Below are 15,285 nucleotides of genomic sequence, written 5' to 3'. Positions count from 1 at the left end.
GGTTTTCATAACTGTAAGCCATAATCATCAAAATTATAACAAATAAAGGCTTGAAATATCTCACTTTGCGTGTAATGAGTCTATATATTAGTTTCACCTTTTAAGTTGAATTACTCAAATAAAATAACTTTTGCACGATATTCAAATTTTTCGAGTTTCACCTGTAGTTCCCAAGCTGCTCTGCAGGTTATATTTCAATTTTACACAAACCCTGAATCACACCCCTCAAATCTAACACAGTGACTACGTTTACATGCAGCCAAATTTCGGGTTATGGTCGGGTTAAGGTCACTATTCGGGTTTCTGAAACATTAGGGATAACCCGTTTACATGCGTGAGCAGAGAGAGTTACTCCTGTATACATGGAATTGCCTAATCCCGATGTAAACGCGACGTGCGGTTAGCGTCTGGACGTACGGACAACCGGGCCCTTACATAGTCAACGCATCGGTACGCATACGCGTGCGCAAGGCTACACATCGCTACGCTTCGGCCGCCATTATGCGTCGATGCGTAGCCAAATGTGTCATCCTAGTTTTTGATACGCGACGCGCCGATGCACGCAATACTATGCGTTGTCGGTGGGGGCGACATTGCAAGTAATGTACATAAAAAGGTATGTTATTATGTTTATAGAAGAAGAAGATTTGAATACAATGGCGGGCGAAGAGGAAAAGTTATGCGAGCTTGTTCGTATACATCCTTTGTTGCCGCCGATGTAAAATCAGCAATATGCACTCCTCTTCAGTTGCCATTTTGATCTGAATATTACGTGACCCGACTCTAGACTCTACTACCCCCTGCTGCGCGATCGGTGTATTGCATTTCACGCATCGCCGGTGACGCTTGTGTACTATGAAAAGGAGCGCGTAGCTCGCGTCGCTCGCGTTGCTTGCTCGCGTTGCTCGCGTTGACTATGTAACGGCAATAGAACAATAGAAATTTGACAATAGAAATCTCAACATAATCTGAAGCAAGCAGCCAGTGTAGCCTATAAGATTCAAAATATTTAACACAGTAAGTAAAATACAGTTAACATTTAGTTTAAAATAATCAGTGCATGTTTTGCACACTGTTTTTAAATTATAGTTCATAAGTTTAACTTATATAACAATCTCCAGTGAGAATTTTTTTTTAAAATAATGGCTCAAATTTATGCGTTTTTGAATTGGTTTGTTGAAGTGGACGGTAAAAGCCAGCTTGAAACTAAAGTTGCGCTGGTCTTTTCTTCCCTGTGACGTAAATCTGAGCGAAGTGACTTCTCAAACAAGAACAAATGTAGGGCGGGGCTTGATTTTGTCCGTGAGGATTTGATTGGATGGTTGGATGGTTGTGGTTTGCTATTGGTGGATCTCATGTGAGAGTGAAGAGAAGAGATGGCGCTGCAAAAGGGAGGGGAAGTTATTTTGATTAAAGATTATGAGGAAACATGAATTTGAAAAAAAAATGATGATGATGATGATGATGTGCATAATAAATACTGGAATATTAAAAAAACAAAACAAGAATTGTCAATTCTGATTTCTTGGTGACTAAACTGATTCACGAAAAATACTTCTCTTTTAATGCTCTCAATCTCTACAATACAAAGAAACATTTAAACTAGTTTGAACCTTTTTATGCGATATTCGCAACGCTGCATCATTTTCACGGTAAAATAATGTAAAAATGTTGCAGTGAAAACATATTCTAGTATTTCAATAGATCGGTAAATTAGCATTGTATCAGATAATGAAATATGTTTTTTTACTGTAAATTTAACTTATGTAAAACCTAAAATGTTGCTACCGTATTCCCGTACGGTAAATTTCTGGCAACCACAGCTGCCAGTTTTTTTACCGTAAATTTAACAGAATTTTTTTTACAGTGTAATTTTCAATTCTCTACATCGCCCAGCCCTAGTTCAAACCCTAAGGCTTTTCTCTGAGAAGTGAGCATTATTCCCAGCAGATCAGGAGTGAGAAGAGTCCGATCAGGAGCAGCAGGAGCAGCAGGAACAGGAAGCGTGTGCTGGGGAACGAGGCGGCTGGACGTCCCGGGCGGCTCCGCAGGTACTGGTCCACAGAGTCCGTCAGGCTGAACTTCTCAGGAACGAAGCCCAGTTCTCGCTGGGCCTTCTCGATTTTAAAGGTGTGACTGACAGCAATGCTTCTGACCTGAGAGGGATGCAGAGGTCAGGAGAGGTCAACATGCAAACAGCAGACAGAGATGAGGTGATATACTGATCTGATCAGACACACAGGTCACATGCTGTCACCTACTGGACACCTCAGAGACACACGCTGGGCTGCGGCCTCTCGGTAAAAACAAGTGTATTAATGTGCACTTGTGGTGTAGCTGCTTAAAATCTTAAAAAAAAGCCACTTAAAGAGTATTGTGAACTGTTTCATGACTTAACATGTAATGTAATGTAATGTAATGTAATGTAATGTAAAGTTCATTATGTTTAAATAATCTTTTGTCATGCTTTAGTCAACACATCAAAATAAGTGTACTTCTTTAAAGTAATAAATCACATGTAAAGTACACGATTTTAATTTAAACTGTAGTGTTATTTGATATTATATTTAAAATGTACTAAATTGCAACTGCATTATTACAAATGTGGTTCAGATAACATTATATTTTAAGTTTCTATTTATTAAACCAATCTCCATTGCATTAACTCAAATTTTTAATTTCAATGAACTCAACATTTTTTAGAGGGAACTGGTAACTTAATTTTTTAAGTCAAACCAACAATCATTTTTTACAGTGAAATTACATACAAAAAATATATTTAAATACACCGTAAAAATATATATATTTTTAAGTACAATCAGCTTGGATGTTTAAGTCATTTGAACTAAAATTACAGTAAACTGACTGGAATTATATTAAATGAGTTGAATCTTGTATAACTTATAAAAAAAGTTGAAAATTGCTCAACTTATTTTGATGAGTTAAAGTAATATAAAAACATATGTTGTCATGACTAATTGATCATATATTTTTTTACAGTGTACATACATGGCACACGTTTCAATAAAAAGAAAATGACATTAAAATATATTTTAGTTTATCAAAAATGCTTTTCAGTACATTCAGCAGTAACTTAATTTCAAAGACAATAGAAATAATTATGAAATTGCATTTAAGTCCTACATAAGTTAGTCAAAAAACGCTTAAATTCAACTAATTAGAAAAAACTAATTTAATTGTAAATAATACGCAATTAAGTGTAAAAAAAATGTTACATTCAGTTCTCACACTTAAGTATATTATTGCAAACCTGTAAATAGTATTTAGTATAAGTACTATTTAAAAAAAAAAAAGGTTTGTTTGTGGCAATCGTTATTCTGTAAAAAAGGTTTGTTATTTGAGTTGGTGGGACTGCTCTTCTCCTGGCGGACTGGTTTAAAGCATGAGGAGAGTTAAGGTAGGTTAAGAGGTGTCACAGTCAGATCGTCCTGAAGACAGTATTAAGACACGGCGCTGAGAGATGGGCTCTGGATTTGACTTCACAGATCAGATTCTGAGGGCTTCACATTTACTAATGGCTTTAATGACCTCCTTTTACCTGGCATTACTTTTACATTGAGTGTGTCTGTACCCGCGCGCTCTGCTGGCACCGTGAAATGCCCCCGCGGTCTCTCTCCCCTTACCAGCCTTCAGATTGGGTATCGACACGGAAAACCTGCGGTGGGCCGAGAGCCAGAGCCGGTTCCCTTGACCCAACACACACTGCCGTCTAGACCAGGAGGCGTCTGAAGAGTGTGTGGGCACGTTATAAAGCTCACGCTTAAAACTTTATTGGGAACTTTATTAGGAACACCTGTTCAACTGCTTGTTAAAGCAAATATCTAATCAGCCAATCACATGCAGCAACTCAATGCATTTAGGCATGTAGACATGATCAAGACAATCTGCTGGAGTTCAGACTGAGCATCCGATTGAGGAAGAAAGGAGATTTAAGTGACTTTAAATGTGACATGGTTGTTGGTGTCAGATGAGAACAGCAAACTGAGGCTGCGATTCACACTAGCTCAACAAAACTGGACAGTAGAAGACTGGAGAAACGTTGCCTGGTCTGATGAGTCTCTATTTCTCCTGCAACATTCAGATGGTCGGGTCATAATTTGGTGTTAACAGTGTGAAAGCATGGATCGATAATGCCTTGTGTCAGCAGTTGAGGCTGCTGGAGGTGTAATGCTGTGAGGGATATTTTCTTGGCACACTTCGGGTCTCTTAGAATCAATTGATCATTGTTTAAACGCCACAGTCCAACTGAGTATTGTTGTTGTCCATCTCCATCCCTTTATGACCAGTGTATCGTCTTCTGATGGCCCTTCCAGCAGGAAAACACACACGTCTCAAATCTCAAATCATCTCAAACTGGTTTCTTGAGCAACTGTGTGATGATTTCATGACAATATGGACCAAAGTCTATGAGGAATGTGTCCAGCAGCTGTTGAGGAATTAAGGCTCTTCTGAAGGCAAAAGATGTATCTTCAGTGGCGGGTGAGTGTATAAACACACCGAACAGTGGAACGTCTCAGTGTCAGCACTCTTGAAACACTGTTCAGCCAATTGGGAAGTTTTCAGAAGAAGGCAACTTTGTATCGACATGTGAAACTTTCAAATAATATCCTTATAATTGTAATCAAGGATGTAAAGTTGCTTTGAAACATAATTGTGAAAAGTGCTATTCAAATAAATTTAAGTGGATCAAAGCATATTATAAGAGACCTGGAACAAACAAATGGTACAGGGTGTTGTTCAAACTAGTTAGCATTAACCCAGGAATAGCTGCTAGTAGACAGCTGATCTGACATTTTCTTCTGATATCATATCTTTAAACTTCACCTCAGAACGTAAAATCCCACATTTGGATTATTTAGAGGTGGACTGTGTGATCAGATCATGCTATGAAACAGACTAGTGCCATCTAGTGGACAGAGGACAGTGTACACTTACAAAAAAAAAACTTATAAACCGTAATATATGACACATTCAACTAATATAAATATACCTAATATCCTGGCCACTAAAAGTATTTGGACACATAAGCCACACTACGAATGTAACAAAATATCAAACCAAACAGAGGCTTGTATCTTGTTTTTCCAAATGATAAAATAATAGATCTATTCATATTCATAAGTGTCCAGATGTGTCTCAGTAGTTTTGATGTCACTGTATATAATATATAGTGTAAGATTTGGATCAGAAACTGGGATGGAGGTTACCATCATGTGATTGACATACTCATTTCCTGGTGCTTGTGTGTGTGTGTGTGTGTGTGTGTGTGTGTGTGTGTGTGTGTGTGTGTGTGTGTGCGTGTCTTTCCTTCACCTGCCCATCTCAAACCTAAAGCTCCAGCAAGGAGCTGGTGCCTCATGTTTTATTCACAAAGCAATCATCAAACCTGCCTCCACCTGAGCAGAATCACCCGTCAGGCCGGGGCTTGTGTTTCTCATGACTAATGCATGTCTCAGCACCAGTCCACGCCTAAAGCAACGGGTTCTTCCTCAGACTTCAGGCCAACTGGGTTATCATGCTTTACCATCCCAGAGTCCACTGTGATACTTAAACAGCACATGCAGACTTCATGGTTACAGACGCCTGCTCGTGTGATGTATGAGATCTGATGGACCTTATAGAGTTGAAGTTCATCATGTTGAGTGCAGGAGGACTGGAGCTGCTGTGATTATAGAGTTGAAGGAGAATAGAGTTGAAGTTCATTATGTTGAGTGCAGGAGGACTGGAGCAGCTGTGATTATAGAGTTGAAGGATAATAGAGTTGAAGTTCATTATGTTGAGTGCAGGAGGACTGGAGCTGCTGTGATTATAGAGTTGAAGGATAATAGAGTTGAAGTTCATCATGTTGAGTGCAGGAGGACTGGAGCTGCTGTGATTATAGAGTTGAAGGAGAATAGAGTTGAAGTTCATTATGTTGAGTGCAGGAGGACTGGAGCTGATGTGATTATAGAGTTGAAGGATAATAGAGTTGAAGGATTATAGTTGAAGTTCATTATGTTGAGTGCAGGAGGACTGGAGCTGTTGTGATTATAGAGTTGAAGGATAATAGAGTTGAAGGATAATAGAAATTAAGGATTATAGATGAAGTTCATTATGTTGAGTGCAGGAGGACTGGAGCTGCTTTGATTATAGAGTTGAAGGATAATAGAGTTGAAGGTTTATAGAGTTGAAGTTCATTACGTTGAGTGCAGGAGGACTGGAGCTGCTGTGATTATAGAGATGAAGGATAATAGAGTTGAAGGATTATAGTTGAAGTTCATTATGTTGAGTGCAGGAGGACTGGAGCTGTTGTGATTATAGAGTTGAAGGATAATAGAGTTGAAGGATAATAGAGTTGAAGGATAATAGAGTTGAAGGATTGTAGAGTTGAAGTTCAGTATGTTGAGTGCAGGAGGACTGGAGCTGCTGTGATTATAGAGGTGAAGGATAATAGAGTTGAAGGATTATAGATGAAGTTCATTATGTTGAGTGCAGGAGGACTGGAGCTGCTTTGATTATAGAGTTGAATGATAATAGAGTTGAAGCATAATAGAGTTGAAGGTTTATAGAGTTGAAGGATTATAGAGTTGAAATTCATTATGTTGAGTGCAGGAGGACTGGAGATGCTGTGATTATAGAGTTGAAGGATTATAGAGTTGAAGTTCATTACGTTGAGTGCAGGAGGACTGGAGCTGCTGTGATTATAGAGTTGAAGGATAATAGAGTTGAAATTCATTATGTTGAGTGCAGCAGGACTGGACCTGCTGTGATTATAGAGTTGAAGGATAATAGAGTTGAAGGATTATAGTTTAAGTTCATTATGTTGAGTGCAGGAGGACTGGAGCTCTTGTGATAATAGAGTTGAAGGATAATAGAGTTGATGGATAATAGAGTTGATTGATAATAGAGTTGAAGGATTATAGTTGAAGTTCAGTATGTTGAGTGCAGGAGGACTGGAGCTGCTGTGATTATAGAGTTGAAGGGTTATAGATTTGAAGGATAATAGTTGAAGGATTATAGAGTTGAAGTTCATTATGTTGAGTGCAGGAGGACTGGAGCTGTTGTGATTATAGAGTTGAAGGATACTAGAGTTGAAGGATACTAGAGTTGAAGGATAATAGAGTTGAAGGTTTATAGAGTTGAAGGATTATAGAGTTGAAGGATTATAGAGTTGAAGTTCATTACGTTGAGTGCAGGAGGACTGGAGCTGCTGTGATTATAGAGTTGAAGGATACTAGAGTTGAAGGATACTAGAGTTGAAGGATAATAGAGTTGAAGGATTATAGAGTTGAAGGATTATAGAGTTGAAGGATTATAGAGTTGAAGTTCATTACGTTGAGTGCAGGAGGACTGGAGCTGCTGTGATTATAGAGTTGAAGGATAATAGAGTTGAAATTCATTATATTGAGTGCAGCAGGACTGGACCTGCTGTGATTATAGAGTTGAAGGATAATAGAGTTGAAGGATTATAGTTGAAGTTCATTATGTTGAGTGCAGGAGGACTGGAGCTCTTGTGATAATAGAGTTGAAGGATTATAGTTGAAGTTCAGTATGTTGAGTGCAGGAGGACTGGAGCTGTTGTGATTATAGAGTTGAAGGATAATAGAGTTGAAGGATAATAGAAATGAAGGATTGTAGAGTTGAGTGCAGGAGGACTGGAGCTGCTGTGATTATAGAGTTGAAGGATAATAGTTGAAGGATTATAGAGTTGAAGTTCATTATGTTGAGTGCAGGAGGACTGGAGCTGTTGTGATTATAGAGTTGAAGGATAATAGAGTTGAAGGATAATAGAAATGAAGGATTGTAGAGTTGAAGTTCAGTATGTTGAGTGCAGGAGGACTGGAGCTGCTGTGATTATAGAGGTGAAGGATAATAGAGTTGAAGGATTATAGATGAAGTTCATTATGTTGAGTGCAGGAGGACTGGAGCTGCTTTGATTATAGAGTTGAAGGATACTAGAGTTGAAGGATACTAGAGTTGAAGGATAATAGAGTTGAAGGTTTATAGAGTTGAAGGATTATAGAGTTGAAATTCATTATGTTGAGTGCAGGAGGACTGGAGATGCTGTGATTATAGAGTTGAAGGATTATAGAGTTGAAGGATTATAGAGTTGAAGGATTATAGAGTTGAAGGATTATAGAGTTGAAGTTCATTACGTTGAGTGCAGGAGGACTGGAGCTGCTGTGATTATAGAGTTGAAGGATAATAGAGTTGAAATTCATTATATTGAGTGCAGCAGGACTGGACCTGCTGTGATTATAGAGTTGAAGGATAATAGAGTTGAAGGATTATAGTTGAAGTTCATTATGTTGAGTGCAGGAGGACTGGAGCTCTTGTGATAATAGAGTTGAAGGATTATAGTTGAAGTTCAGTATGTTGAGTGCAGGAGGACTGGAGCTGCTGTGATTATAGAGTTGAAGGGTTATAGATTTGAAGGATAATAGTTGAAGGATTATAGAGTTGAAGTTCATTATGTTGAGTGCAGGAGGACTGGAGCTGCTGTGATTATAGAGTTGAAGGATAATAGAGTTGAAGGATTATAGAGTTGAAGTTCATTATGTTGAGTGCAGGAGGACTGGAGCTGCTGTGATTATAGAGTTGAAGGATAATAGAGTTGAAGGATTATAGAGTTGAAGTTCATTATGTTGAGTGCAGGAGGACTGGAGCTGCTGTGATTATAGAGTTGAAGGGTTATAGATTTGAAGGATAATAGTTGAAGGATTATAGAGTTGAAGTTCATTATGTTGAGTGCAGGAGGACTGGAGCTGCTGTGATTATAGAGTTGAAGGATAATAGAGTTGAAGGATTATAGAGTTGAAGTTCATTATGTTGAGTGCAGGAGGACTGGAGCTGCTGTGATTATAGAGTTGAAGGATAATAGAGTTGAAGGATTATAGAGTTGAAGTTCATTATGTTGAGTGCAGGAGGACTGGAGCTGCTGTGATTATAGAGTTGAAGGATAATAGAGTTGAAGGATTATAGAGTTGAAGTTCATTATGTTGAGTGCAGGAGGACTGGAGCTTCTGTGATTATAGAGTTGAAGGGTTATAGATTTGAGTTGAAGGGTTATAGATTTGAAGGATAATAGTTGAAGGATTATAGAGTTGAAGTTCATTATGTTGAGTGCAGGAGGACTGGAGCTGCTGTGATTATAGAGTTGAAGGATTATAGAGTTGAAGTTCATTAAGTTGAGTGCAGGAGGACTGGAGCTGCTGTGATAATAGAGTTGAAGGATAATAGAGTTGAAGGATTATAAAGTTGAAGTTCATTAAGTTGAGTGCAGGAGGACTGGAGCTGCTGTGATTATAGAGTTGAAGGATAATAGAGTTGAAGGATTATAGAGTTGAAGTTCATTAAGTTGAGTGCAGGAGTGCTGGATCTGCTGTGCATGTTAAAGAGAGTTAAAGGTAATTCACTTCTGCTGATGGAAACCTAAGATGCCACACTTAGGCTAGAGTTGTTGCCATGGCGGCTGAACCTTCAGTTTATCACACATATCATCTGCTCATCCCTGATGTGAATCTCCTGTTCCTCCGCATCCCAGAGCGGCTCCACTGGACTGAGATCTGGAGACTGTGGAGGCCGTTTGAGTTTAGTGACTCACTCAAGAAACCAGTTTGAGATGATTTGAGATTTGAGACGTGTGTGTTTTCCTGCTGGAAGGGCCATCAGAAGATGATACACTGGTCATAAAGGGATGGAGATGGACAACAACAATACTCAGTTGGACTGTGGCGTTTAAACAATGATCAATTGGTACTAAGAGACCCGAAGTGTGCCAAGAAAATATCCCTCACAGCATTACACCTCCAGCAGCCTCAACTGCTGACACAAGGCATTATCGATCCATGCTTTCACACTGTTTACACCAAATTATGACCCGACCTTCTGAATGTTGCAGGAGAAATAGAGACTCATCAGACCAGGCAACGTTTCTCCAGTCTTCTACTGTGAGTCCAGCCCGTCCGGCACCAACAACCGTGCCACGCTCAAAGTCACTTAAAGCACCTTTTTCCTCATTCTGATGCTCAGTTTGAACATAAGCAGATTATTTGACCATGTCAACATACCTAAATGCATTGAGGGTACGTTTACACGACAACGATATGCTTAAAACGGATTAATTATTTCCTTTTTTCCCTACAGTTTTCTGCAAACATTGTCAAAAAGATCCACGGAAACTCCTCTGTTTGTAAGCTCCTCTACAGCTCCTCTGAGTGTGTTTCTCTGTTTGCTAATGGAGTTTAATTACCTATAATAGCGGAGGGAGAATGCAATGTCACACTGCTCTCAAGATGGCATCAAAACAACTTTAGTAGGAAAAAGGGATCAGAGCAAACTGCATAATCTAATGAACATTTACCTCATTTCTGGTGAGAAGCAATGGGATTTCCAGGATAGGCCTCAGAGTCACATGTAGTCGCTCCATCAGAATTGCTGGAGAAGACAAGAAAGTTCATTCAACAACTTAATTTCTCAATTCAAGCTCTAGGCACAAAAATGGGATGAAAAAAGAATACGATTTATAGTTGCATTATAATTTTAATGTCACACCTGCTGAGTAGACCAGAGACACAGGAAGGTGAATCAGCGGCCGACCGTAACCCAGTCTTTCAAACTGGAAATAGATAATGGTATAGTTGTTTTAAACAGCAAATAATTGTAATACACAAAGAAATCTTTCAAATATATATGGGGTTCATTAAATAATACAGTCAAACCAAAAATTATTCAGACACCAGATGTAATTTTTGATTATTTTTTTTACTAGTGGGTGCAGGACACTATAGTTCATTTATGTGAGTGAGGAGAGCAAAATAAAGTAAACTGTGACATACAGTATTGTACCCAAAAATTCTTCATACAGTGACTACCGTTTCCCCAGTCTGTCTAATATGCAATGAAATTCAGCTATGCCCAGTTTATCTAGCCTGGATGCCAGCCCGAACCCCGCCCACAACATTTTTTGGTCGGGAAGTTCGGTCTGGACTCGGCAAAAGTTTATTTTATCAGCTGGCTCCGATGGTTGCTAAGAAGAGGGAACGCAATGAAAACCCTGTGGTCGTTGTATGCAAGGGGATACATTAGCCCCCTTCCTCTTTATCATAGTCCTTGATTATGCGCTCAAGAAGGCAATCAGTGGGCGAGAGCAGGAACTTGGCTTCACGTTGACACCAAGGAAGTCAAGTCGGCACCCGGCAGTAGTCTTGACGGACCTTGACTATGCGGATGACATTAGTTTGCTCTCCAATAACATGGAACAAGCTCAGGAACTACTACACAGGGTGGAGCTAGAGTGCACTAAGGTTGGCCTTAGGGTAAATGCAAAGAAAACTTAGGTCATGACCTACAACGTACCACCGGAACATCAACCTCTGATAACAGTAGGAGACACTGTGCTGAAAGAAGTTGAGGACTTTAAGTACCTGGGCGCATGGGTCAACTCAACTGAGCAAGATCTAAAAGTGAGGAAGGCACTTGCATGGAGGGCCCTGAACGGCATGAACAGTGTATGGAACTCCAACCTCTCCCGCCAAATCAAACTCAGCTTCTTCTACGCGACAGTAGAGTCTGTTCTCCTCTATGGCAGTGAATGCTGGACCCTGAATCCAATCATAGAGAAGTCCCTAGACGGGTGCTACACCAGGATGCTGCGTGCAGTGCTTAATATCAGTAAGAGTGTGCATGTAACCAACAAAATCCTGTATGAGGGAGTATTAAGAGTGAGCAACAAGATTGCTGTGAGGAGAATGAGACTTGCAGGACATTGCCGAAGGCATCGCGAGCTGCCAGCCAGCAAGCTGGTGCTATGGGAACCAACACATGGCCATCGGTCAAGAGGACGTCCCACGCTAACATACGTGGACATACTCAAGAGGGATACAGGAGCCCAGAGCACCAACTGGCCGGATGCATGGAGAATCGGGATGCCTGGAGGCAACGATGGAAGGCTCGTCTGAGGACGACTTAGAGAGAGTTGTGGTTTCTCCTTTGGTCGCACTCATGGAGGACCAAGTAAAAGAAACAACACTCATTATTTTACTACTTCTTCCAGCGTGCGTGCAGTTGAGGTCTGTTGAAACTATGCTATGCAACTATGTAGCTGACTTACTGCGTTGCTCTGATTGGTTGTAGGTCTATCAAATTGAGTGCAGAGTTTTTTTTTCCCTGGTTCGGTTAAGACACGCCTCATAATCAAAGCCCTATGAAGCAGTATCAGACTCACATTCTGACTTGAATATGAGTATGACGAAGTCAGGCTACAGTTTATCACTTATTGCATTAGTTCTAGTATATACTCCCTGTGTCTTTCAGTCCCATCTCGTCTATGTGTAACTTATGTTAGTGTGTGGATTTGCCTGTCCTGTGGACCCTCCTGTGGATTTATTAAAAGACTATATTTTGTTGTGCGACTCACTACATAGCATTACGTGACAGAAGATCTGACCATAACAGTTTATTTTTTGTTGCGTTTTCTTTTGTTTGTTTTTTTCCTCCATCACCATGGACATTCCCGCTGTTGCCCTGCTATGTCTGGAGCAGAAGGACCGGTCCCCTGGAGTTTTCTTGGAGTTGGCGTGCCTAACCCACTATCCCGTTCTACATCGCCAGCCTCAGCGAGCAGTCCCGGGCAGGCCTTCCCAGGGAGCGTGTGGAGTGGGTCCTGGTAAATGGCATTCACCATCGGCCTCGCAGAGCCTACCAGCACCCCTCCACCAAACCCAGAGCCCAGTCAGCCAACACCCAGCCAGACGGTCCCAAAGCCTGATTCCAGCGCTTGTATCCACGGAGCCTGAGCCCAATATTATGTCTGACCAGGTGCGTGAGTCGGCTACAACGATCGTCGCTGAGGGAGTCCTTGTGCAGTGGACGTGCAGTGGAGCGCATGGATGCTAGCCCCGCCCACACTCCCGCTGCTGCGTGTATGGTAAATATGGACTATGGGATCTTATTGGACTTTTAGAGGTGGAATTAATAGACTGGTTTACGGATGTGATCACTGAAGATACCCCTATGTTGTTGAAAATGCCCAGTGCTATCACCCCTGTATCTCCTGTGCTCCAAGTATCTCCTGTGCCCTCTGTGTCTTCAGATTGCCCGCCCAGCCTCCCTTTCCCACCTCCTCTATTTTACCAACATATTTATTCAGCCCTTACTCCTCTGGTTCCTGTCTGCCCCTTTGCTCATCCACAGCTGTCCCTGAGCAGCACTGCGGATTCACTGCTGGGCTTCCAGCCTTGGCGTGAGGATCCCCTGTCTCTGCCTCCAGCCACAGAGACCTGGACTCCACCTCAGTCCTTTGATCCATCGGTCCTTCAGCTCCATCGTGGCCCGTCATCCCACCTGCTCCACCAGGCTCCCTCGTCCCACCAACTCCGCCTTGGTCAGGCATCCCCCTGGTAACACCTCAGGATTTCTGGCTGCCGGTTGCACCTCTGCCTTCCATCTCTTTGGCTCCACCTGGCTCTGCCTTCCCTCCGGCTCCACCGGTATTACTCCATGTGTTTTGCTGAAGTGGGTTTTCTTTAATTGCTAATGCTCTTTTTACACACAGACTGAACAACATTAAGCATTGCTTGGTAATCGGTTGATCTAAACTGGTATTATCTAATTGTGTAGTTAAATTTAACAGCTGACAGATATTCAACATAATTCATCTGTGAGAGTCTAACAGAAGGACGGACAAAACCAGTGAAATATCAACTGATTTAATAACTCTCAGTTGTTCTAATATTTTATTACCATTTTCTAAACTATAGCGAATAAACTGTGATAATGTGAGAAACGTTGAAGATGTCTGAATACATTTTGGTTTGACTGTACTTGGATTGATTGCTACATACCAAAGGTGTCAACCATTCAAAGACATTGACAGACTCCCCATCATTGATAAAGTAGGCCTGTCCACTCTAAAAAAAAAAAAACATTATGCATAATCTGGGTTCAATACTGCTGATTGCAATAAAAATATTTCTATCATGCCACACATACCGCCACAAAGGCTTTCTCCGCAGTGAGTGCTTCTGCTGCTAAGACATGAGCCGTCACCAAATTATCCACATGCACCCAGTTCATCTTGGCATTAGGGTCTCCAAAACAGAAGCTGAACAACCTCCTCTCCACATTCACCTGAGAAGAGAATCATTAAACCATGTTTCTGCATTCAACAAATCTTCACAGAGCTAACAACACCTTCTAAAGGCCCCGATATCCTTCAAGCGAAAACTAGATTGGGGGGTGAGTTTTGGAGGCGGAGCAATGAAGAAGTTTTGTTTGATTTCAATTGTCCAACAGCGTTTTTTTAAATATAGCTTACCCCACCTTTAAAACTGAGGGTGAGTAGAATACAAAAGATTATTTGTGTAGAGATTACACGAGGAAGCACAGACAGATGTGGCTGTATGTAGATACAGGAGAAACAGGAGCTTCTCACAGACTCCATTAATATTGTACAGCTCTGGGCAACGCTGAGCCTGTACAACTGTCTGGGTGTGTGTGTGTGAGAGAGAGAGAGAGAGAGAGAGAGAGAGGAGAGGGGAGAGGGGGAGAGGGGAGAGGGGGAGAGGGGAGAGGGGGAGAGGGGGAGAGGGGGGGGGGGGGGGTGGTGGTGGTGGATGGGGGTCTCACCATCACCCTGTGTAAATGTCTTCTCTCTTCAGGACCGTAGATACCAGAGGGGCGTAGGACACATGTCTGTAGAAGACCACCACCTATCACAGGAATACCTCAGTATTATAAGCATATCCATGACCTATTTTTTTCATATTACAAATAAATTAAAAGATGCCTATACATAATCTAAACAAGATTGTATCATTTAACCAAATATCCAGTTTTGACTAGTGAGCAATCAGTCAATATGAGATTGTATACGTTGTCAATACTGTCATCATGTGCTACTAGATATGTATAACATTAACAAAAGAGTTAAGTGGTTGTACCATAGTATAATGATGGCTATAGATGGCAATACTATGGTACTTTGATATTTACTATGGTACTAAATGATTACATTACACAAGTACCATTCCTTTCCTTGTGAAAAAAGAAGTGTGCTTAATGTGTACTTGTAGTGTACTTCAAGTCTTAAGAGTATTTAAGAAAAACTGTACTTGCAAATTATATCATATTTATTAAATAATGGTCCACATAAAGACCATGTAAGGGTTTGGGTGGATAGATGGATGGATGAATAAATTGTAACTTCATCCTTACAAATGTGTAATTCGTTTAAATACATGAAATGTTTCAGTAGAAATTACATTTAAGTATATTTTAGTTTGC

At 40.8% G+C, this 15,285-nt stretch overlaps 1 protein-coding gene across 1 annotated transcript in view; it reads right to left on the bottom strand.

Annotated features, from left to right (window-relative positions):
* Positions 1-1,855: 1,855 nt before the first annotated feature.
* The window catches only part of sdr42e2 (short chain dehydrogenase/reductase family 42E, member 2), a 37,907-nt gene continuing 24,477 nt past the window's right edge, over positions 1,856-15,285 (bottom strand). The window contains exons 8-13 of the mRNA XM_056237232.1: positions 14,629-14,711; positions 13,993-14,130; positions 13,845-13,910; positions 10,555-10,618; positions 10,364-10,437; positions 1,856-2,156 (exon numbers count right to left, since the gene is read on the bottom strand). Of these exons, the coding sequence (XP_056093207.1) occupies positions 1,938-2,156; positions 10,364-10,437; positions 10,555-10,618; positions 13,845-13,910; positions 13,993-14,130; positions 14,629-14,711 (644 nt within the window). The 3' untranslated portion in view covers positions 1,856-1,937. The remainder of the gene's footprint in view (positions 2,157-10,363; positions 10,438-10,554; positions 10,619-13,844; positions 13,911-13,992; positions 14,131-14,628; positions 14,712-15,285) is intronic.

This window comes from Rhinichthys klamathensis, unplaced genomic scaffold (genome assembly GCF_029890125.1).
Source record: "Rhinichthys klamathensis goyatoka isolate OS25496 unplaced genomic scaffold, OSU_Roscu_1.1 h1tg000484l_1, whole genome shotgun sequence".
NCBI classification, from domain to species: domain Eukaryota; kingdom Metazoa; phylum Chordata; class Actinopteri; order Cypriniformes; family Leuciscidae; genus Rhinichthys; species Rhinichthys klamathensis.
Note: the sequence above shows the minus strand (reverse complement) of the source record. Positions and strands in the feature narration are given on the sequence as shown.